Source organism: Rhopalosiphum padi, chromosome 3, assembly GCF_020882245.1.
Source record: "Rhopalosiphum padi isolate XX-2018 chromosome 3, ASM2088224v1, whole genome shotgun sequence".
Classification (NCBI taxonomy): Eukaryota; Metazoa; Arthropoda; class Insecta; order Hemiptera; family Aphididae; genus Rhopalosiphum; species Rhopalosiphum padi.
In genome coordinates, this window is record NC_083599.1 from 76,898,802 (window position 1) to 76,925,542 (window position 26,741).

At 27.6% G+C, this 26,741-nt stretch overlaps 1 protein-coding gene and 2 non-coding genes across 3 annotated transcripts; 2 read left to right on the forward strand and 1 right to left on the reverse strand.

The window, feature by feature from the left end:
• The first annotated feature begins 650 nt into the window (after window positions 1–650).
• LOC132925749 (uncharacterized) lies at window positions 651–2,847 on the forward strand. Its single transcript, XM_060990115.1, has 4 exons — window positions 651–663; window positions 719–919; window positions 2,180–2,334; window positions 2,539–2,847. The coding sequence occupies exons 1-4, from the start codon at window positions 651–653 to the stop codon at window positions 2,845–2,847; spliced, it is 678 nt and encodes a 225-aa protein (XP_060846098.1).
• An 8,303-nt stretch (window positions 2,848–11,150) lies between these two features.
• Trnae-uuc (transfer RNA glutamic acid (anticodon UUC)) lies at window positions 11,151–11,222 on the forward strand. The gene has a single exon. It is a non-coding gene; the product is annotated as a tRNA-Glu (tRNA).
• A 2,022-nt stretch (window positions 11,223–13,244) lies between these two features.
• Trnae-uuc (transfer RNA glutamic acid (anticodon UUC)) lies at window positions 13,245–13,316 on the reverse strand. The gene has a single exon. It is a non-coding gene; the product is annotated as a tRNA-Glu (tRNA).
• Window positions 13,317–26,741: the final 13,425 nt, after the last annotated feature.

Genomic DNA, 26,741 nt, shown 5'->3' on the forward strand with positions numbered 1-26,741 from the left:
CGAGCTAAGAAAATGGTAAAAAATAAAAACGGGACGCAATCAGGATATTTTCATGCTTTGATGTAAAATATGAGTCATTTGTATATCATTATTATTGAGTATGGTTATTAAATTTGAATTTAATGGTAATAAATCATTGTATACGAGGAAAAACAATTTTGAATGAAGACATGTGACTGCAGTCTCTTTATCAGCTTATACCTATTTCTAAGGATATAATATTATTATAATATTGTACTAATATTTTGACTAGATAATTATTTATCTGTTACTGCATTGACAAAAATCGTACGTAATATATTTTTATGATATGAATTATGTATAACCTAACCAGGAAGGTGGGGAGATAATACTTACTACTAACAATAGGTTTGCTTCGCTCCCATCCAATACGATAATAATAATAAATAATTATCAAATTATTGTTGAAAGGAGAATTAACATCGGAGAATGCTAGGGTAATAGAAAATAAGGTACCTATACGACGATTAATTCCAACGTATGCTGATTAATACACACAAATTATAAACGAGTTATGACACTAAAATTACATAAAAAATTACGTATAAAATAGTAATAATTAAAACAATTAAGCTTACCCAATTTACAATATTATATTACTTATTTACCTACCTATATTTTAACTCCAAATGTCTGCAATAAGTAGTTGTTCTAATGTGATATTGTAATGTAATATTTGTCTTCCCGTATGTTGCAGAAAGGGATAGACAGGCTGGCCGACTTTGTCCTCCAATGGTATACATGGAAAACTACGAGGTAGCTTTTGTAGATAATGGACCGCCTATGTACGGATGCGCCTACATAGCACACGACCGGTCATTGACCAATTCACCATTGTTTCATTTGTGGCTCGAACGTCAACCAAGTTTCGAGCCCACCTATTGCAAGAACATGAGTAGTACGTAAAACGCATATCATCATTGCTATATAGACGCTATAATATAGCGACGAGGGAAGATAGACTTATTAGCTTTATTACATTTTTTCTAAATAACCATGATTCTGTTTTAAGTGTTCGTCAGACTTTGCCAGTACAATGACATATTTATATAATAAAATATAATTAAAAACTAACAGTTTGAAAATAACCTGTCGTATATGGGTTCCTCCCTCGTATGTAGAGTGATATGTATTTAAATACTTTGTATAATATAATGTTATATTTGTCGCAGTATCGGCAGTAGCAACAAGTCTGCCCATTCTTTCCTCGTAATACATTGTAATAAAAATAACGTAAAATAGCTTGCGAATACTAAAAATCCAAAATGTTATTCAATAAGCATTATTTTAAAGCTAAAATTGCATTTTTATTAATAGTTTTTTTTTAATATGCATATCAATTTTTTACTCAAATACACAGTTCTGTACACACATCATTCTTGGTATTTAAAATACAAATTATATAGAAATTAAAAATATATTTTTGGAAAATATGATTAGTGTTTATAAAATATATATTTTACTATGAAGTCTGCGATCGGGTTATATTAACGTATTGATTAAACTTGTATTCTTTATAAACATTCACTAAGAAATATCGACATTTACTTAATGATTTTGGTGAATATTGGTAATCGAACCCGCCTATTGCAAGAACGCAAGTAGTACGCATAACGAATCATTATTGCTATAGGTAGTACAATAGCGACGAGGGGAGATAGTGTTTGATGCATTTTGCCCGCGGATCCATAAAGCTGTTCGTTAAAATTTGTAAATCTTATTATATTTCTTGTATATTATACTGTAATGTACAATTACATGCTCACAATTATATAAACATTTAATGTCACTACAAGTTGCATCCATGTAATCCGTTAATCGTAGCAGTTTTCGAATATTATATATAATAATTGACAAATACAAAGAACACTCATTTTATATTTATATAAATTGAATGTAAATGGTCGTGATTCTGTTTCAAGTGTTTGTGTCCGACTTACGTATTAAGATGTTTCTATGTAATAAAATATAATTAAAAACTAATGATTTGAAAATTACCTGTCATGTATGGGTCAGTTGTCCTCTTAACATAATCCTATTAGTCTATAATGTTATAATATCTGTCACGGCAACGGTGGTAAAATTACTTGTGTCAACAAAAAGTGTTATCAAGCAAAAATATATCTTTTACTCATATTTTGTTCTGTTGCTCTATCAGATATGGACCATTATATTTTTGAGTGCTTGACAAAAGATGATTCACACGATAAGGATGAATTTGAAAAAGGCTTTCAGTATATGTCGCTATACGAATATACAGCAAATGCATCTGACAATGTAAGACAATTCGACAGGCAATCCTACAGGTGTGCCGTGAGTATTCTGTGTTTACGTTTATTATTTAATCATAAAAAAAGAATACCAGTATCACTCGCATCCAAATCTAAAATTTTGTAACGCTAAGACTTTGTTGATTGTGGATGGCGGTGGGTTTCAGTGTACCTATTTAAATTTATATTTTATATTGTTAGTTAAGGTTAATTTATTTCTCTTTCTCTATTTCTGTACGGTCCATAGGTGTTCGTGGCTGATGATTACGTCAACTATGGGGTTGTGGTAATCCGGATGGCACTTAGCAAGGGTATAGCACACTATTATCACGAATCACTGTGCAATGGTCTATCGAATTTGCTGTCAGATAGAGATCTGAAGTACGACCCTCCGTCGCAACAAAATTGGCCTAAAGGATCTAAGTATGTATTTGTAATGGGAGACCTTCAGCCCAAAAGACGTATAATAACAACTACTACAACAACTACACCAAAACCTCAATTAGATTATTTTGATTATTTATCCATGGTATTGGCTCATCGTCCTAAATATTAGAAAAAATATATAATATATATACTTTCAATACTCTATAGTACATTGTCATATATAATTATAATTTTGTATGTACCTTTAAGAATTTTTTTTGTAATAGAAATAACTATTCAATATTTTATTATAATTTCATTACCTGATTAAACATATTTTTACTAATCATTTTTTTTTTTTGTAACGTTCTATATAAATTTGTAATATAATTGGTCACAATGATATTTATAATTTAACGACAATCTGTAATACTTACATAATATTCATCTACGTTGTAAAATATATTATTTAAATAAATAAATCGTATTTTAACTTTATAGCATAAAATGTTCAAAAACATTAGTCTTCTTAAGTATTATGCAGTCAACCAAAATGGAAAAGAACGTATAGTTTTAGTAAACTTGCCTATTAGATTACAATACCAATATATTTTTTCAATTATCTTTCTCTATTGAAAAGTAATGGTAAATGGAGACTACGATGTTTCAGTATTATTAATAACTTTACACTCAATATAATATTATTCATATAAAAACAAAGCATAAAAAATAAAAATTACACAAGATTAATAGAGGTTAATTATCTTCTGAAAACTTTAATTATATTCTACGATTTAAGGTTATACGGATAGGTAACTAAAACTATAGCAAAAACAAATAAGGTTGTATTTTCACTAATAATTGGTACAAAAAGTTTAAACAAACTATAAAGAAAAGGATACGATAAGCTATTAAAAAATGACTTGCTACAAGTTTATAGTTGCTTATTTTTTCTACAAAGGTACATATAAGGAATGATACAATTTATTGTAACAATTATTAATGATTATAATTAAAGAATTATAAAGATTTATACAATAACTTAATTTCTTCAATTTTTTTAACCCTAATAGTATTTTTGTATTGTTTTTCTACTAACTTAAATAAAAATCCATACACTATCATTGCCAGCAAAATTTGTCTATCACCAATTGTGATGTGTTAGGATAGTACAATTTTATGTTATTACTATTTTATGATTAATAATAATTCAATACAGCAACGTTGCATAAAATTGAACAGGTAAAAATAGTCGAAATCATATCTTTTTGTAAAGAGTTGGCCAAAATATTAATTTCATTTATAATATTGGTTCAAGAAGAAGGACCACTAATATGGGCGATTGCTCACTCGTAGTACAGCGACAACTCATGAGAAAATAAAAATACATATATTATCTATATATATTTTACATACAAAGTCCGGTATTGTACATTTCGCAATTATTACAGTGATTTTTATACACATTGCGAATGTTATAATGTTGCTGTACAAAGAAGCTAGATTTTAGTTACTTTATATAATTCACGATGTGTACAATAATTACTATACAAATGGCGAAATGTACAATTCCAGACTTTGTGTGTAACATATACATAACTACCAACTTACCTGTAGATCTATATGTTTATTTCAGTCTCCTAATGTCAATACACATTATACTAAATAGAAATAAGTATTATACTAATCTGAGTACTTTATCATACTTTAAGGTGATACATTGAAAAATACTTAAACATTTAAAATGGACTAAATTAAAAAAAAATAATATTAAATAAATGTAATAATATAATAGGTAGTCAAGTTGATACTAGTCTACTATACAGTAGGATTTTAATTCGACAAAAATAATTCAAAGCAAAAACGGTTAGTCAGCCTATAATTTTTATGATTTTTAAATTAATAATTACAATTTATATTGTTACATCCGTGATTTGCTTTAAGTGAAACAGCATTAAAACTAGTTTTAATTCAAAAAAAAATTGTCTTAATTATTTTTTGATAGTTACAGGTAAAATTAAATTAAGTTTAATGTTTTACAGGTAATAATTAAGACTATTTCATACCTGAAAATTTTGGTGGGTTATATTTTTATTTCAATTTCACTAAATTGGTAAAAAATAATAAAAATTCAATGAATGACATCAATATTCACAAAAATGATATAAAATCGAAAAAAATTTCAAAATAAATGTTAAATAAAATTAGTTGTTTGTATTCGTACTTTATTGAAACACATTTCAAGCTAGAAAAGCATAGTCTATGATGATTCAAAAATAATATAAGTGCTAAAGTCATCAACATCTGGGTTCTAATATTAATATAAATATATAAGATCCCATAAATATCAATTATAATATATAAAACTGTAGATCTGTGTACAAATAAAAACAATTTTATATTTTTAAATAAACGGATGTAATGTAATACCTATACATATAATAATAGGTATAATAATTTTATTATAATAAATAATAAATGTCGTAAGACACGAAACGTAATAACTGTGTTTCGTGGGAATCTATTTTGTCGTCTCATAATATTATAATATGAATTATGATTAAATATTTTCCTAGTGCGCAGGTACTACTACTTATTACTTAAATAATTAATCTGTACCACCTCGCTGTCCAATGCATCTTCACTTGGGGATTATAGATATTATTATTATTATTATTTCCATTGTCGTTACACAATAGTGATCTCTGCGTCTTATTTTTGAGTTTTTTCCCCTCCGTATAATTTTTTTGTCATTCTGGTAATCCTTGTGTTCGCTGCACGTATACTATAAATTACTTAAAACGGGCCCGGTACTGTAAAACCGGTTGTATATTCCCGATTCCGACAATAACTGAAATGTCGTCTTCTCTTTACAATGCACCCTTCGACAAAAAATACGGAGAAAAAACTGGTGGCCGCCTCGATCGGACCCAAGGTCAAATTCCAATTTTACACAGCATAGAACGAACAAATGACACGATATATTCACAGGCCAACGCACAGTGGTCCGAAACGTATAATTTTAGGCGGCCAAAACTAATATATTTAAAAATTTTATTTTTATGTTTTTTTTTTTTTTAATAAAATCATTATCTACACACCCTAGGGAATAGTTATACAGAGTTACAGCTTTTTAGGTGAAATTTCACGAAAACAGTAGCATTGTTCGCAAAATATTTTCTTATTTCTATCCCTATCACGTCGTATTTCGTTGTCTTACTTGTTTTTGTATTACGGTCATAGTATAAATATTTTTACGACCATAAATACTGTTAATATAAGCCATGAGTATCCTTGAATAATATAAAAGACTAAGAATAGATTTTGATTTTTTTTTCTAATTTATATCGTACCAACTACAAATATTAAAAAAATTGATTTTGAGCGTTTTTTTACTTGTTAAAGAGTGCCACTTAAAATTAAGCAATTTTTTCATTTGTAGAACAATTTAGAAAAAGTTCTTAACTACTTAAAAACCAATATTTGTTTTTGCGCTAGGGAACGATCTCGGTGTACAAACATTATTTTTATAATACAAAATTGGATTACCACGAAAACCTGTATTTTAACAATTTGTCGACATTATCTGCAATATGGATAATTTGTCAGCCAATCTATACCAAATCTGGTACATAAAAGTATAAAGTGATAAGATATGAAGATATAAATGTAGCCATGTAGGTAACTAGGTAAGTACTTATTTGTATTAGACAAAATGTGCACTATACTATTTACTTTACTTCTAACATCTCATAAACGTTTCGTTACTCACACGCTTATTTATATACACACTTGTTGTTGTAATACAATAATATTTCAAATTTATAATAGTATTTATTAGTTTAATTGACATAATAATGGGTGCATCGTGCATGTAAGCTCCGCCTAGAAAAAAAAGGTAAAATTGAATTCTTGTAAAATTTGTCAGAAAAGAAAATCAGGTAACAGTATAAAAAGAACAAATGAATATATTATTATTAAAAACAAATTATAATTTTTATAATAATATTTATCCACATTAAATTAGGTATGTTAGGTATGCTTAAAAATTATACAAAACTTAAAAATAAAAATAATAATTGTCTGAAAAAATCAATTGCACAAATTTTGTAATGTATATGACATTAAATAATCATAATTCATAATAAATAGTCGTAAATTATTAAATACGTAAGTTATTTTATAATATTTTGAACTGTGAACTAAAATTATGTAATACATTAATACAATTTTTAGATATTCTAAGTCAGTTTATATCTATTTACTATTATTATAACTATTTATAGTCTTCTCTAACACTGACATTTTTTTTTTTAATTTTTGAGTTTATTAAATACTAGCTGCGGGTGTGCCTCGGTGTGAGTGTGCCTCGCTGTGAGTGAAACTCGCTTTGAGTGAAACTCGCTGTAAGTGAATACCCTAGGACGGATGGAAGAGCTTGAAAGTGGAAAGTTTTCAAAAAAGGAAGACCTATCGCTGATTGGTAGTACTGCGAGTCTTCTATCGGGATGAATGATGATAAGGCGGTTGTTGTCGGGAATTGATAAGACGTTCGTGGCGTCGATAATAATATTGTTTATTAAATTATTATTATTTATTATATATATATGCCTCGATTCCCGGCTTGTGGAAGCCGCCTCCGGCGCCTTCGAGGGAGTCGAGTGAAAATCGTTCCAAGGGAAATTCGGTTGGAAATGGTAGTCGGGTGTCTAGAAATCGGTCACATATATAGTTCAACTCGAGGCTTGCCCGGTTCTTTTTTGAATGTATAAAAATATATAAGTACGAAAAATGGTAATAGAGTGTCTAGCTAACAGTCCTCATTCGATGCAAATCGATATCTGTGCTGGGCAATCCGCCTACGGCGGATTGTTATACCTCCTGACGTCGAAAGTCTGATGTCGTATAGTAGGGGAAAAAGTTTAAGTCGAACAAAGTGTTAACTTCCTTTCTATGTCCTATTTACTGCGTCGAATTGCAGACTATGTGGGCGCAAATTATGAAATCTGAATTTTTTATTTGCTAAAAATTGAATATACTTTAAGTGTTACCAATCGGGTGTCTAGAAATCTATCACATTATATATAGTTTGTCTCGAGGCTTGCCCGGTTCTTTTTTGAATGTATAAAAAATAAATAAGTACGAAAAATGGTAATAGAGTGTCTAGCTATCATTCCTCAGTCGATGCAAATCGATACCTGTGCTGGGCAATCCGCCTACGGCGGATTGTTATACCTCCTGACGTCGAAAGTCTGATGTGGTATAGTAGGGGACAAAATTTATGTCGAACGTCATATCTTTTGGGAAAATTGATTTATACACAACTAAATAAGTTTGAAAAATGGTAACTAAGTGTCTAGCTATCAGTCGTTAACCGGTGTAATACCGTGTCTTTTCGCATGCCCGGTTCTTTTTTGAATATATATAAAAAATAAATAAGTACGAAAAATGGTAATCGAGTGTCTAGCTATCAGTCCTCATTCGATGCAAATCGATATCTGTGCTGGGCAATCCGCCTACGGCGGATTGTTATACCTCCTGACGTCGAAAGTCTGATGTCGTTTAGTAGGGGAAAAAGTTTAAGTCGAACGAAGTGTTATAACGTCCCATCTACGTCCTATTTACTGCGTCGAATGGCAGACTATGTGGGCGCAAATTATGAAATCTGAATTTTTTATTTGCTAAAAATTGAATATACTTTAAGTGTTACCAAACCCCTCAGGTAGGCAATCCGACTCCGTCGGATCGCGGACGATGTGAGCATTATGAGTTATTATAAGTGAAATAATCCACAATACATTTATCACATCAGGTTGTAATTAAATATTAGTGTGCATACCCGATCTATATGACTTTAATAAATATTCCATACGTAAACACTACACATATTGTGTTTACATATTATATAATATATACTATAAATAATATAATATAACATACTCGGTGGTAGTCGATAAGTACTATTACAAAAAACATAATAACAAAGCTGATACCAAAACACGTATATTTAACACTCGCAATATTCAAAAAAAAAAAAAAATAGTACATAAATGTTGAAATACTGCTTTTTATTAGTCGAGTAATAAAAAAAATATACCGACGTCGCCGGCAAAATCATATAAAAATAAAAAAAAACATTGGAAAAAAAATGCAAAAAATGACTCGCAGTGTTAATCAAAGCGCCGCCGGGATCGTCGCCGGAGCGGGAGATTCGAACTCGTTACACCTGCCTAAATCCTATCCTATCCTAACGCCTAATCCTATCGACTACAGTTTGAGTTGTTAACCGATGTCAAATCCCGAGCACTTAAACCGTTTCCGAACCGTCACCGAATTCGCGTCGTACTCGTTTAATTCGTATTTCATTACACACACAGACATTCTCGTTGATTTTCTTTAAAATATATTTGTAAATATCTGAAATATCCGTTCGATGTGTATTTTATTCATTATTTATATTTATTATATTATTATATATACGTATTAAACGACTTTTTTCTCACGCCCAACCGCTAATATATCGCCAATATAAAATATCGTAAATCACGCGAACACGGGAAAACTCGGAAAACGCTATAAAATCCGTATAAAAGTGAAATATATAATAATAATAATAATAGTAATAGTATAGTTGTCCAACACATTTTTGATAACCTACCGGACGCGATAACGGCGACCGGAGCGCATTCTTTTTTCCGTTTTAGGAACTGCGGCGAGTACAGCAAGCGCACTCAAGTGTTTTTCGGGCGAAACGTCACGCGTTTTATAATATAAGATTAAGTTGAGATATACTGTAAGTTATACATATTAACTGTATTAAAAATTTCGACTTATGTCATCGTAACGGATGTCAACGTATTTAATGTAGGAATAGGTTTTAGGTACACTGGTGGAGTTTCCATATACTTATTACAGGTAAGAAAATAAAACTGGTTACGTTTACATTAGACCTTTTAATTACCAGTACGCACAACTCATAAGTAGTCTGACGGAGTTTACAATGTTGAGTTCCCGAATTTATTTTTCGAGTAGTTTAATATAACTTAAAAGTTACAAATTATATACTAATTAATTATATTAATATATTATGTATATATGTACAATTTTATATACCATAATTAGGTACATTTATAGTCATAAATAAAAAAATCATAATTGCATAATAAATATAATCATTTAAAATAAAAAAAAGTAATTTAAACTAAATAAAATTATTTGTTGTGTTAATTTAAATAACTTACATTGTCAAAATAATCAATCCATTTCATTTGAGGATGATTAGGATAGCAAATTATTTGTTCGAGCATAATGCATTTATTGTAAACTCTTTTAACTTGTTTTCCGTGTTGAAGATGTTTCAAGTTATCTTCAATTTTCAGAATTCCGATAGTATAGCATTAAGATTGTTTCAAATCATAAATATTTCACTTTACAAATCACAAATTCATAATCACGTTTTAGTAGAAAAATAATTTGAGAATTATGCGGGGAAATGGGTTGACACAAAAATGGAATTTATTTGGCGGCAAAACAGGTTACGACCGTTTACAATCGCCCTTCAATGCGTTGGATCATCTTTGTTCTCGTATGTAACGAACCGTTTCGGAATTTAGCATTTCTCTTTATTCCGTGAATCAGTCAAATAAGTGCCTACCTATAGGCTATAACTACACGTAGAATCTCAACGATAATATATTGTTATTTGTTTTTTTATATCATACACGTTCTGAGTACTGACTAAATTCTTAAGTAATAGGTATTCCTCCTACTCTATCAGTATTCTTACTTAAACCCAAAAATCTAAAAAAATAATTATAATTTGCTTAATTTATATTAAGTCAGATAATATTGTGTCTCTTAAGAAATTATTGATATTCATATTACACAGTATTTATAATATTATGCATGTCTGGTTATAGTTCATACTTTTTAGGTTATCTGTTGTGGTACGTGGTGTAGGCATGACGCGTAGCTATTGGGCTATTTGTAATTAAAGAAAAAAAATACGAAAATTCACAAAATATTTTACCACTATAACAATAAACATTTTAATTTAATTGATATATTTCTCAAATACAATAACACCACTAGGACCAGTGGCGTACGCAGGATTTTTTTAAGGGGGGTGTCATAAATCATAATTACCTATATGCATGAATTGACCCCTTTTTTTTAATCATCGTATCATGATTTGAACAGATACTTATTTTTAAAGGGGGTGTCATAACTCACTGACACACCCCCCTGCGTACGCCACTAACTAGGACACAAGCTTATTTAACGCCATTTCTTAATGTAATAACGAATTAAAATAATATATTATGTATAAATGAATTCCGGTTTTATCCAAATTATTTTGATGAGTTCTATGAATTTTTATTTTTGATATCTCCAAGAGTCAATAAAACCGATTACATCTAATTGTTATTAAATATAGCCACTCTCAAAATGTTCAGTTGTATTAGGCTTTTGTCGAAATCATTTAAACACAACTCCGGTATGGTCTAGTGGCTAGGATACCTGGCTTTCACCCAGGAGGCTCGGGTTCGATTCCCGGTACCGGAATAAATTTTTGCAAATTTTTTTGGATTTACTTCGAAAATTCTAATTTTCAAACTGTATTTATAGTAGCTACTTAAAAATTGACGAATATTCCGGAATTACAACAATAAATGCAACACTTTTATACCTTGTACAGTTATGTGGTCCAAATTACGCCACTAAATTGCCTACCTATATAGCAAACATTATCTTTATAATATATTTATCACATATTTGTTTTCATATTGAATATTTGAGGCTTCATTGTACAACATTTTTTAATATCTTAATGTTATTATATGATAGATGTCTTATGAACCAAAAAGTTATATCTCCTGAATATATTTAATAAAATATTTGTCAAATATATGATTCTCAATATACAATAGATATTTTACGAAAACATCTCAGAAATATGGTTGAAATGTTGAGAAATATGATTAAGATTTCAAATAGATATACAAATTGGAATATCCAGTGCATATATACATGTTTTATAATTTCCTATAAATATCTTCCAATATCTATGGGATTTTTCATATATATATTTCAACAACTATATTTATTTAGATATCTTAAAAATATCCAGTGAATATTATTATTGCTTTAATCTATTGAATATATTATAATATATTATGTTATGCTTTTAATTTATATATACTTTAAATGAGCATAACATTTATATATAACATAATATTTGATGTACTTATATAGTTATATATTATACATAAAATATTTAATAAAATCTGAAATGGATATATCAGGTTTGTATCATATTTCGGTATGGCAAGGAATTAAATTATCAAATGTTAAAAACATAAATTTACTCAAATACAATTACAACCTTTATTGCAAAAAATAATACAAATTAAATTTGTAATAAATTATTTTTATTTAAACGGCTTTTTACACTTCATAATTATTGTTGTTATAATTTTATCATCAGGTAAATTTTTGAATTTTGATCTCTTAATTGCATCCAGGGGAGTATACAGGGGGGGGGGGGTGGAGATTCAGAATTTGAAAATCTAATTTTAATGGTACAAAACTTAAAAGTCTAACTCTTAGTAAAGTGGTTTATTATTAAATTTTACGAAGTACTAACATTTTTCAAAATATTCTTTTTTTAATAAAAAATGTAAATAAATCTTAAATTATTTAATATCCATAGTAATATTATGTTCATAATTTTTGTTGTACGTTAATCTAGTATCAATTTTTAATTTTTATTTTTATTAATATTCAGAATTTATGAAACTATTTTGTTTATGCACAATAATTAATGATTCCTAGTTATTATTACCAAACATTGCTCTGTTGATGGCTAATAATGAAAAATTCTCTTTATTTCTTAATCCATAATATGTGTATCGTATTAATATGCTATCTACAAATACCTGTTTCATTATTTTGTAGATCATATTTTGAAGTGATTGGCCACCAATTCTGGATAGTTCACATACTTGCAACAAAATGTAATAATATAAGTAAACATTAATTTTTCCTTGTAAAGAGTAATGCATACAACTTGTTTTCTGAAGTTTTGATCAGTTTTATCTTTTGTTCCATACTTAACAAATCATCCATGTCAGATAAAGGTCAAAATATACTTCCAGAGCTTTCCACCCCTACAACTAATTTAATTACTTAATCAGAAAAGTCTTTATCTAAATACCTTTTAATATTACATTTAACACCAAAATGGTAATAAATGTGGAACTGATTCAACATTTACGAGTTTATCATAAGTCACTCCAATGTGAGTTTTATAAAAAATTCTTCTAGTAACCGGATTCTCATCGAAACATTTATAACTTTTCAATATCTTTAATAAATCATCAAATATGTTATTTGGCACATTATGCTTTTGTTATGTATTTAAATTTTAAACACCCACCTGTGACTTATTGTACTTCATAAATTAATTTAAATAATTATGTACAATATTTTCAACAACAGCAGTAACAACCGTAAATTATTATTACCTCATACCATGATCATACTTTATGAGTTTTATTATAGTAATAAAAAATTTGCAAAAATTTATTCCGGTACCGGGAATCGAACCCGAGCCTCCTGGGTGAAAGCCAGGTATCCTAGCCACTAGACCATACCGGAGTTGTGTTTAAATGATATCGACAAAAGCCTAATACAACTGAACATTTTGAGAGTGGTTATTTGTAATAAAAATTAGATATAGTTGGATTTATTGATTCTTGGAGAAATCCATTAGAGAAATATGTCATTCAATTTAAGCATATGACAATTTTTTTTTTTTAGATTTTTGGGTTTCAGTAAGAATTACTTAAAATTTATAAGGTTAGGAACTACCTAACTACTATAATCCTTTAGGATATATCAATTTATTTCAATATTAAAAAATACGGCGATTTGCACCCACGATAAATATTAAGATGTTATACGGAAATTAACCCCTTTAGAATACAACAATAAAAAAATTATATAAAAATATGAAGATTCTCGCACGTTAAATATTAATAAAAACATGGTAATTTGCACTCACGCAATATATAAATATAATAATATATGCAATACAAAAAAAAATATAAATACATGATGATTAGGGCCCGTGACAATATTACAATACCTAATGAAAAACGGCGATTTGTGCCTTTAAAACTAAAACTAATTTGGAAATGGTAAATTATCTTCCTCTTATAGTAACATTTCTGAACTCTGGTTTTTGTTTTTATTAATATGTATAAAAACAACAGTCAAAGATGGTAAACAACACCTATAAGTAATAAAAAATATATAGATATTTCATGTTTAACCTAATCTAATTATAATATTATATACGACTATCCAAGTCCTGCAATTTTACCTTAAAAATATTTTATACAAACCCAAATGAAAAAAATCAAAAGTTGATGTCCTAACACTTAAAATAACAAGGAAGAAGAGAGGTTTTTGAAAATTATGCTCAAATGTACATTTTATATTTCATATTAATCTCCAAAAATCAAAATTCAACAATGTTCACTGGGGAAGAAGCAAAAATACAGTTTACAATATTTTAAACTACCTTGTATAAATCTTGATTGTGTTCCACTCATCCAAAAACATACCAAATTGAAGAGGAATATAAATCTTATCACCCTATTCTTATTTATTTTGTTCATTTCTTTTTTTTATAGAAACTGTGAAATAACATACAACTGTAGGCAATTGTATTTCTTCTTATTGTTATGTCTATATTATTATAGGAAACATAATAAACATTACTTTTTTAAGTACTTACTCCTTATTGGCATGTCTTTTAATATACCACACCCGGACGGCCGGATGGCCGTACGACAAAACTACACGTTTATTATTTAATATCAGTAGATACATCTCCATCATTCTATGCTATAAAACGAAGTACAATAGTAAGATAAATCAATTTTGGAATTTAGTGTATATATTTATACAGTAAACGTACCTTATGTCGCCACTGACAATAGGATTATGGAATATCTATCATGAAACTGAAATATTGATTGTCTGGCGCCAATGGGCAATGTCACGTACGATATAAACCGTCGTATTTGGATCAGAGAATCGAATAAAACCTCTCGAAAAATAAAATATATTTCATGTTTATTTTAAAAACATGTGTAGTACTATATAGTCATTATAGTCACACAGACAGATAAGAATTTTAGACTAATTCGACGAGAAATATCTAGAACATAATAATAAATATAAAAAATACTTATATGAAATGATAATTATTATAAAAACAAAAAATAAACGTGTTCTGGATAATATGTAAAAGTTGCATTAATTTTAAAAAAGATTAAAATTTTTTTTAATTAGAATTAGTACTCGTATTGACTAAGTATGTCCAATGAATATTATTGATATTATTTTTAAAAACTCATAATAATTGACTTTATGATTTAAAAAAATGTGTATTATTAATGTTAAAATAAAAAATAAAAATTTATTATAGTTTGATGTAAAATTCGTATCTTCAAAATACATAAATTAAGCCAAGTCGTTAATCTAAAATGTTTACACAGGTAAATTTGGCGCAAATAAATACAACAATATGCCTTTATAATATGATATACCTAAATAAATATAAGTACATATAGGATATAGATACAATAATGTATATAAATGAGTATGTATAAAATATAAATAATATTTACGCAGACATAATATACTGATAAACCAGAAACTAAACTTATTTAACATGGAAAAACTACTATAGCGATAGTTTTTGCTAAAACCATTGCATTTGAAAATAACCTTATATGTATAAAAAACAAAACAATATAAATAAAAATGTCTCCTCAAATAATATTTTTGAATTATAAAAAAGTAAAAAGTGTTGAGTAAATATATAATATCATCCAAGTTAGTATACTAATTAAAATGTTTAAAAAAAAAATTGTATTAATTTATATTTTTTCGTTTCAGTATGAACTATTTCAAACTATAAAAATTGTACATTTCATATATTGTATATAATAGGTATAAAAAGTGATTTAAAACTTAATAAAAATCTTGTATTACAATTTTAAATAAAAAAATAGTGAAAAATAAGTATTTTTTTATTAATTCCTAAATAATTTAAAAATGTACGTATTTTAGCAAAATTGTAAATTTAAACGTAAATAAAAAATTATTGTGACTATAAATTGACAATATTTTTTAACTGGTGAATTAAAAACTTGTTAGAAATCTTGTACAGAATTCCTATGTATATCAAATTTCAGAACTACGAGTGTGATAGACTTGACTGTGGATCACACAAACACACAAACAGACATTGTCTTTTATTAATATAGATCTATTATATAGTAATAACTAATAATAAAATATATTAGCAAAGATACCTTTTTGGAGTAATAATGACAATTACAGATATACTCATCATGGCTTTATTATAGCATATTACGTATACGAGTAATACTAATCAGTTATCAATATTTTAATATTTTAGGTGATGGATTTTGGTGCAGCACGTTTGGGCATTTTTACCTGTTTAGTATTCAAAATCCACACAACGTTTGGGCACTCTATATCCCTAAAAAGATACCACGTTTGGGCACTAAAATGTAAAATGTATATAGGTATAAAAATATGTATAATAAAGGTATATAAAATATGTACATACATGCATAATATATGTATACAAATATACATATATATCAAAATCATACAGGTAACATATTATATAGGTAAGTATATACTGTATACATGTATATACCTTTAATCCAGCGCGACGGTAGTGGCGCGAAGCTAAGTAAAAAAAATAGCGGAGCGGTCACTACCGTAGTACTTTACATGAGCACGATAATAACAACCGCATTCGGGACTTCCTATGATAATAAATATTATAGTAGAAAGCAATAAAATGTGTAATCACAGACGTTATCAAAAATTTCGAATATCTATTTATTTGTAATTTCCAAAGTTGTATTAATAGTGTAACAAAATGCAATAGGTATCCATATTTATTTCACCATAAGTCCATATCAGACAATTAGTCCTTCGTAGTCGCTTGTCGAGTGTGTAGTGCCATAGTCGCGTATGTAAATATTTTTACCATGAACTCCATAGATGATATATTTGTAACAAAACGAGGAAGACAATGTGTCTGATACAGGGATATAAGCTAAGTGAAAATAAACAATTGAAGGACCGAATTTTTCACTTCAGATGTACAAATCGTAAATGTAACGTAACAGCAATCATTGGTGAGAATCTTGATTTAATAATTTCACAAAAAAAATTATCACAATCATCCGGCCACTTCTGAAAATATTTTAAATCGACAAAAAGTAATGTCTACACTTAAACGAAAGGCCATTGATGATGTGTTTACTAAACCAAAAAAAATAATCAGAAAAGTACTTGTTGTATTTCGTGTTTATTTAACACAGGTTTAAATAACTTACGTATTTTATAACACTTTGTAGCTACATTATTTTATATTTTTAATTACTTATATTACTTTATTATTTACATTACATTATATTACTTATATTATTTTGATTATATGTAAATTTGTATATATATATTATTCATGTATGTACATATTTTATATACTTTTTAAACAATACACATATACAATATACATTTTACATTTCAGTGCACAAACAATGTATCTTTTTAGGGATATAGAGTGCCCAAACGTGTTGTGATTTTGTGCTCAAACGTGTCGCAATTTGGGATAAAATGACCAAACGTGTTGTAAACTTGTAACCGTGGATTTAATCCCAATAACGGGAACGCATAGGACTGCGTAATACAATAAAAAACAGTTTCGCGTACGTATGATTAATATTTGGCAATAAAAAGAAAAATAGAAAAAACGTGGTATTAAACAAATTAATTGCAAACAAAAGAACTAACAATGCCCTTGATGAAGATAGAATAAGTAAAAAAAGTTGTGCATGTAATGTATAGATTTTTTTAATCATTAAGTGTCGCTAAGAACAATCAATACATCACTGAGTTTCTGAAAAATTAATAACGACATCGGAGAGCGGGGACAGGATTGACAGGAACATGACTTTTTATAGCTTACAATTTACAAAACTTAATCAAAAAAAATTTAACACCAAATACCTATATAATAATGAATACTTTGGTATTAATGTGATAACGTAATTTTCACATAAAAATATAATAAAAAACCAATAACAAATTTTCGTATTAAAACTAAATATGAAACATTTAAATAAGGGTTGGAAATTTAAACGAAAATATATAAGTCGTTAGATACCTGCGACTAGTTGCTCTTTTTATAAATCAGTGTAAAACTGATTGAATCCGAAATTGATTATTGCGCTAATTGCTTACAAATTTACAATGCCTTTCTTTTAAAGAGACTATAATTATGTAACTTCTCATTTACACATACACACATATACGTATAAATATATATAAATGTATGAACTAATTTGCAGTCATTATATAACATTTATCTGTAATATTAATTTATATATCATAGTATAATATAAAAAGTATAGTCTATGTTTACATTTATTATACATATATAATATATCTTTATTAATACTAAAATAGATCTCAGCTAGCTTCAGCGGAATGAGAATTACGTAGGTATTTATATATATTATAGAAAAATAGGCAATAAAATAAGTAAACGGTCAAAAATACGCCCACGATAAAAATTATGAAATATATAAATAAAAAAATGAAGATATAATAATTAAAAAATTGAAAAATACTTATGGTTCACAGCAATTACGATATAATTATATATGATCGTATATATCAACTGTATCATTATACAAGGATTATGTTATGTTATTATATTTCATATGGGAAATATATTATACTCATATTATAATATAAAAAAAAATTTAGTTAAACAACGTGAATTAAGGAATTAACATATTGACTACTAATTAATCATAAAACGATATTTCTGATCAAAAGAGCTGTATGCAATACTTAGTAGGAAATAATAATAATACATATTGTTTTTAGGAAATATAAATAATATAATATCAAATGTTAAGCAATATTCCTTAGGAAATGATAATAATTTTAACTTTTTCAGCCATAGACCATAGTTGATAAAAATGTTTATTAGTTTATTGCATTTACAATTTACTTATTTAATTAGAACTAGATCTGCGTTGTAACTTGTAAAATTTAATTAATTAATTAGTAAATATCTACTAATAGATAATATAGTAATATACTTTTGGACTCTGTAATAAATAATAATATATCGATGATCATATAGTAAGATAAGTAAAAAATAACCGCCCAAATCACGAAAGCTGAAAATGTATTTTTCAAATATACATATTATTTATACATCATATTACATTATATATTTAATATTTATACATACTTTTGTTTTTTTCAACACTGACTATAATATTGCCTGTTATGTCTAAGAATTGACGTATTTTTTTGTTATTAGCTTAATATTATTAGATCACTTTATACATATTATACATACTTTATATAATATAAAATGTATAAATTGATGAAAATACATATTCGTTCAAATACAATACAATACGTTTATTTTTCAATTGCAAATATGTATATTATATAAATATAAATGTACGTATTTTATTTATACATTTTGGGCTGCATACTATAGTTGGGGTTATAAATGATTTTTGAGATAAGTACCCTATAACAGTTGCAAAGACTGGGCTTTTACTTTTAATAACTAAATTTAGAGTTGAAATTATATATTAGTAGTAATTAGTATGATATTAAGTACCTAAAAAATTTAATTTTAAATTTGAAGCCCACGGTTTTTAACTTTTTAAATAGTCCAATCTGGAAATTGTTTTAGTATGTACAAGTTCTATGCTTTCATATTGGAGTTGACCTTGACTTTAGAGCTATTAAATACAATTTGATAAAAGTTTATACTATACAATATACTGTATAGTAATCTTAAATGATTATCAACCGTCATCACCGTGGTTTGTTACGATATAAAACGATATGATATTTATAATACAAAACTTCAACTTGAGTCGATCACTGTTGTTTTTGAAATATAAAAATATAAAAAATACTATATAATATATTTAAGAAATATTTATTTATTTTTGTGCTTTTATCCCACTATTGAGTTATAAAAACGCAAACAGTGACCGCAATTAGTATAGGTAACCTTTTAAATGGTTGACCGCAACCAGTAAACACCGAAATGTTCAACACATTTTATAGAAAAATATAATATGGTATTTTTTAGTATGATTAAATCTGTTCCATAAAGAATTTAAAAATTAAGTTGAGATTAGATTAAATATAACAAAATATATTCTGCAAAATATACTTATGAGTTAAAAAAAAAATACTTTATGTTTATTTTGCTATAAATTTTAGGATCTCGACGAAGCGATGGATGTATTAATTTTATCATGATGTATATTTATGTTTTTCTTATTTATTTATTTTTCTATCATGTGGCTATGTGGGTAGTCACTGGCAGTCAATGCAGATTGATACAATAGATTTTTGGAATACAATGATATTGAAATCGATATACCGTAAACTTACCTTTCATAAAGACTGACGCCAGTCTCCCGCAAAGTATCGAAAATCGTAATGTTTCTTTTTATTGTATATTTCAGATAAAGGTATAAAACCAGAAAAATGTGGGCATGTATTTTAGTCCGCTGTCATCACTGATTTATGGTTATTTGGACAACGATTTAATAAAAGATGAGAAAAAAAATACAGAAAGAGCTGCTTTATTGGGATATCTAATATTTAAAAATCCCGTGTCACAATGGAAATGTTTGTTACTAAACTCCTCCGAAACGGATGGACCGATTTTCATGAAATTTTGTGTGTATATTAAGTAGGTCTCAGATAATTATGTAAACTATTTTTCATACCCCTAGGTGTAAAGGGTGGCTCAACACAAATATTTTTTAATAATAATAATAATCACGCGTTGCCATGGCTACTAGAATATTTTTTTTTATGTGTGTATTTTATCGGCGTGTTGATATGAATTATTCTGAGGCGTAAGACACCGATTAGCTCAATTATATTACTCAACTCAGTTTATTCAACTAAAAATATGCGGTTTGAAAATGTTTATAATATACACTCAACAATTAATTAAACAAAATCATACAAAATATAAATAATTCATAAAAGTCCTATTTAAAATAATATATTGGTACCTATAGATATTGATAATATTATATAAGTAGATACTTAGTAATCTACAGTCAAAAAGTTTTAAATAAAATTACATATAATATAATTAGTACATTTTAAAGTAATCTATTGGCTTTGTATACAAATTCTCATAATAATATACATTTAACAATTAATTATTTAAATTTTCGATAAAAGTGATTAATAATGATTAGCAATAATATTATTATTAGTATCTGTCATCAGGTTTTTACCTCGCAATTCGCATATAGGTAAAAATAATTCCACTCGCCCAAACGGCTAGGTATATTGTTTCTTTGCTCAAAATTATTATCTTCGCCCAAACGACCACCGCCCTTTTGTACGGGCGACGAAGTGCACGGGGACAGCTAGTATACTATATTTTCATAGCATAGGTAATACATTTAATATATGCCTAGAGAGTAGGATCACTCGATAACAGTTAATTGAGTTAACTTCCAAAGTAGATACAGAATGTAATTCATTTAATTTTATCACCGTGTAAGAAAGTACATATGTTGGTGACTTCGTGAAGTTAGCCCTTACACTTAATTAAAACAAGTTTTGCATAGTGCCAAAATTTTGCAAGTAATTAGCAAGAATTTGCAAGTCCAGTCCCAGAATTTGCAAGTTTATAACAAAGAAGTTATTAGGGGTGGAACCAAAGAAGGGCTAACTTCACGCAGCCCTTACTTGTTGTCCGAAACCTTCGAAACCGGTATCAAAACACTCGTTATAATTAGCAAGAATTTGCAAGTCCGCTCCCGGAATTTGCAAGTCAAAAACCTCACCCCTACGAATTTTCAAAGTTTTCACCTCAGCCCTTACTTGTTGTCCGAAACAGAATCACTTTTAATATCCAAATTTGTATAACTTTCAAGCACATCTTCTTCAATTTCAGAGGGACTTTGATGAATTGTTATACCGAGAATATTTAATAGTTTAGTTTTCCAAGAATGGCGATCTTGTAAAACGTTGATTCAGCTGACATTTTTTGTTTTAGTTCATCACTAATTTTATTTCGAATTGTACTTGAGTATGGTGAATGAACTCCATTAGAATCCAAGATATGCTTTGCTTTTTTACTAAGGATTTCAAACACTGAATCATAATTAACGTTAGGTTTTTTTCCACGTCGGGATTGCTATACAAAATTTATAATTATTTAATTATTTTAATATTTAAAATGCCCCTAACTAATTTATGAACGACAATATACATTTTTAGAAGTAGAATATTGTTATGCATAATAAAAAATTTTAAATTTTAAATAATAAATCGCAAATCCTAAATATTATTACAAAAAAACAAAATACATACCTAACATAATATACTCGTAACATTTCAGAATAAATGTTGTATTAAATATTTCGTAAACATTATTATTTTTTTGTATAAAATATGTCCCAAAAGTCCCATATCATCCTTAGTAATTCAGTAGAAATTTAAATAGATATTTAAATCCATTTTTTTACATTTATAAGTATGGACATATTAATTGAATGGCATAACATTCAACTTTTTTTTCAAAAATTATAAAATTATAAAAAAAAATGTATGTAATTAAGTTTTTTAAATTTTTTACGTAACTATTTTGTTATTTATAAATTTTAAAATAGTTCAAAATAAAAAAAAATAAATTAAAATTGAATTAAAATTATTAAGAGCAAATTATTTTTTGAACTTCTAACAATAATAGTTATGTTACCTGAAAAAATACGAATATTGCATGATTTAATCAATCTGGATTAAAAAAGCCATATTAAAGTAAGCTTTTAGGAAAGATTCATTACATTTTTTTTATAACTGACTTTAATTATTATTTGTTATTATGTAATTTCAATTAATAAAATCAGAAAATAAATTAAATAACTTAATTTTGTAAAATTTACTTATTGGGAAAAAATTTCAGAAATAAAATCACAGGCTCCAGCATTCAATAAAATGTAATTAATTATTCATTATTCGATGAACTATGCAAAAAGAAGACAAAAAGTGTTTCAACATTTTTATAAATTGAGGATAACGCAATTTTACCTGTTTTCAAAAATCGAGACATTAATCTGTTGATAACATTAAACGATGGTTGTATACGATCGGGATACACAATTATTACGGAAGTTAACCAATTGCGTTTATAATTACTTTTTTTTATATACACCAATTAACTAAACTCTAAACATTTAATAATAAATAAGTTTTTAGCTTACAAGCATTTTAGTATGTAAATTGTTTATGATGTTGATGTTGATGGAATTGTATCGGACAAAAATATTTTCATATTTGATAAGTGATAGTAGGCAAATGTGAATACAATCATTGCAGATTTTAATCTTAACTGAAAGCTTTACTAATAATTAGATATTTACAGATTATCATAAAAATAAAATCAGCATTCCAATCGAGATTGATTAAATTATGCAATTATTTTGCTATGTAAACATAATAATAAAACTATTATTCTCAGAATAATTGTCTAATTAGTAAAAAGTCGATTTTTATTCAATATTTTTTTTTCATTTTGAAATGTTTTAAAAAATACGATCAACAAAATAGCTAATTTGATAATTTATATATACACCTAATTATAGGTACATAAATAATATTTTAATAATTTTTAAATTTTTGAAAAAAAAAATTGAATGCTATTCAATCAGAGTTTCCATATTTATTATTGTAAAAATCGAATTTGAATATATTTATCTTCCACGGAGATAATATTGGTAAATAATAATGATGGAAACTCTGATTGAATACCGAACCGAACCGAACCGAATTCTTGATGTTCGGTTCGGTTCAAAATTCGAACTCGACATGAAAAAAATTCGAACCGAACTATCAAACATCTTTTATTGTTCAAAAATCGAACTTGAATATATTTGTCAAACCAGACTTACTGGCCACGATAGTTCAAAAACAAATATCTGTACAATTTTTCAAAAGTTATAAAAAAAAAAATAAAAATTGATAATCATTATTTAGAAATAATTAGACTATTGGCGATAGAAAGTTATAAGCTTTAATGGGCACTTTATGTACCATTTATAATAATAATGATAAAAAGTATTGAGTTCGACTTAAAATGATTCTAGGTTCAGTTCGGCTTGGTTCGGTAGAAAATATGAAGGTTCGGTTCGGTTCGAGCTCGAAAAAATAATTTAAAATTCGGTTCGATTTAAAAAATTCAATTAAAATTACTTAACATTGGGCAATGGTAAAAACTTTTAAAATTCGTAGGGGTGAGGTTTTTGACTTGCAAATTCCGGGAGTGGACTTGCAAATTCTTGCTAATTATAACGAGTGTTTTGATACCGGTTTCGAAGGTTTTGGACAACAAGTAAGGGCTGCGTGAAGTTAGCCCTTCTTTGGTTCCACCCCTAATAACTTCTTTGTTATAGACTTGCAAATTCTGGGACTGGACTTGCAAATTCTTGCTAATTACTTGCAAAATTTTGGCACTATGCAATACTTGTTTTAATTAAGTGTAAGGGCCAACTTCACGGCGGTATGTTGGTGAAGTTTTATTCGTGTAGCAATTTACATGTAATTTATATATACCTAACCACTTATTTGCTATGTTTCGTGTGGAAACTCAACAAACCCGGTATCGAGTTTAGATAGATTATTAAGTAAACCATTGTAATACACTAATATCATTCAATCATTGTCAAAGTTTGGTACACGAAAAAGCTATTATTGTTATTTGTTTACCTAGTTGTAAGTAGTAATCACTGATCTAAATTACGTAGTCTTTCTTCATATTGTAGTTTTTACTTTTTACTCATGACTCATGAGTTATCATGATAATTTACAAGGAATGGAATGTTATTCACGTAATCATAATATTTTTTAATTGTATTGTTTTCTACACCCAAATATGGTCATATTGGAAATATTCGTCTTGTATTTTATTTATTAAATTATAAAAAATATAATTAGTATAAAATTATTATTTTAGTTTTCAAATAATTCTTATGATGATATTTAATACTGTTCCTACTCGCATCATTCAATTGAAAATTGGTTTTGACTTATTAACAGCTACTGTCAAGCTAGTTATATTATATGAATTAATATTATGATAACTATTACTATCAATAAAAATCAATGACGATGTACTGTTGAGCGGAATAGTATGAATGGATTCATGGTTGTAACGATTGCCGTCTATCGGTATCGTACATTATTCAGGGCACACGCTGCCTAATATGCTCAGTGTGAGGAATTGCGAGCGCAGCTGACTGCTGACCAAGGGTTTTAGGCACACGGCGGCGGTGTATATAATTATGACCGAGGCGGTGTTTGACAGGAGTGTGCGACACGGAGAAGAAGACAACAGTAACAACGACTCCGCAATGATCCGTACGGCCACCTCAACTATCCACACTCACGGCACGTTAACACCCATCCGGATCGGTAAACCATTTAACACATTTATATATATATATGCCAGTATAATAATTATTATACTTTTACATAATAATTCTAATAATTCTACCATAATAATAATACACGTAATTTATACATTATACTTAAGTGCTTTACTTCAATAAGGTAACTCTGATCTAAGTATTAATATTACACACCGAGGTCGAGTCCCTAAGACCTCGTTAATATAAACAAAACTTGAACCAGTAGGTTGAAAGACGTAGACCCGGTGAAGAGGGGACGTTACATGGTATAAATATCATAAAATTATTCTATGAATATTTCATTATATGATCTGTATGGTAAACGTATAACATAATATATAATGGAGTAATTAGGAAATTTTCTGAAGAGATTAAATTTTTTTGGTAAAAAATGTATGCTTTATCACTTGCAAAAAAAGAACCTTTAACTCTTTTAAAAACACAGTTATTTAAATTATTATATTTGAATTACTATTAAATTATAAATATTGAAAAAAGTTAGTAAAATAAGGTTCCGGGGATCTATCCCGCACCGCCTATGCGCCTGTACGTATCCGAACGTAGCTACTATAACATAATACACTCACTATACAGATCAATCAAAAAATAGCTACGCGAAAACAGACACAAAATAAATACATCCACCGGCTGGTTATCTTCTTTAGGTACCTATATAGATAATAATATATCCGGAATGCCGTACAGCTTCAAATTATTTTAAATATATTTTTTGTATTTCAATAAAATAACTAAAAATGGTATAATAATTCTTTATTATTACAGTTTTAAAAAAAAATTTGATTGATTTATGTTATCAATATTTTAAAATTTTAAATCTGTCAACGTCTGTGTATAATAGGTAAGAATGAAGTATGAACATTCATATTCATTACTTCATTAGTAATGACTAATATAAAATTACTCAACATGGTTAGCGCGATTAATGTGTAATTTAAATAGGATTAGGTTTTGAATTCTTCCATCAGTGTGTTCCAGACCAAAAATCTTCGTTGGAATTATTCGCAATAGGTAAGCCTCCGTGCACTACATACATAATAGCTATTTTAACTATTATTATGTAAAGGTATATACTATATACGTATTACATACTATACCTAATTTAATCCTTAGATCTTAGTAGATATTGTCTACGAATGTATTAAGTATTATTCATCATATTGGTCATACTATTATACCACAAGTACAAGCACTATTACAGGAGTCAGGAATATTCATAATCATTTTGTTTTTGAATTTGACTTCTCGTTTTATTGAAACTATAAATAAATTGTAAATTATATTGGTTTTGAACATTGAAATTATAATTTTATTTACAAACAGGTCTGAATGGTGGGTAGTAAAGTCTTGTTGTGCTATTTATATTTTATACTATATATTATTAAAATTGCCGAACAAAAGTCCGATGATGGAATAAAAGTCCCAAATTTAATAGTTACCTAATAATATTTGCTTAGGT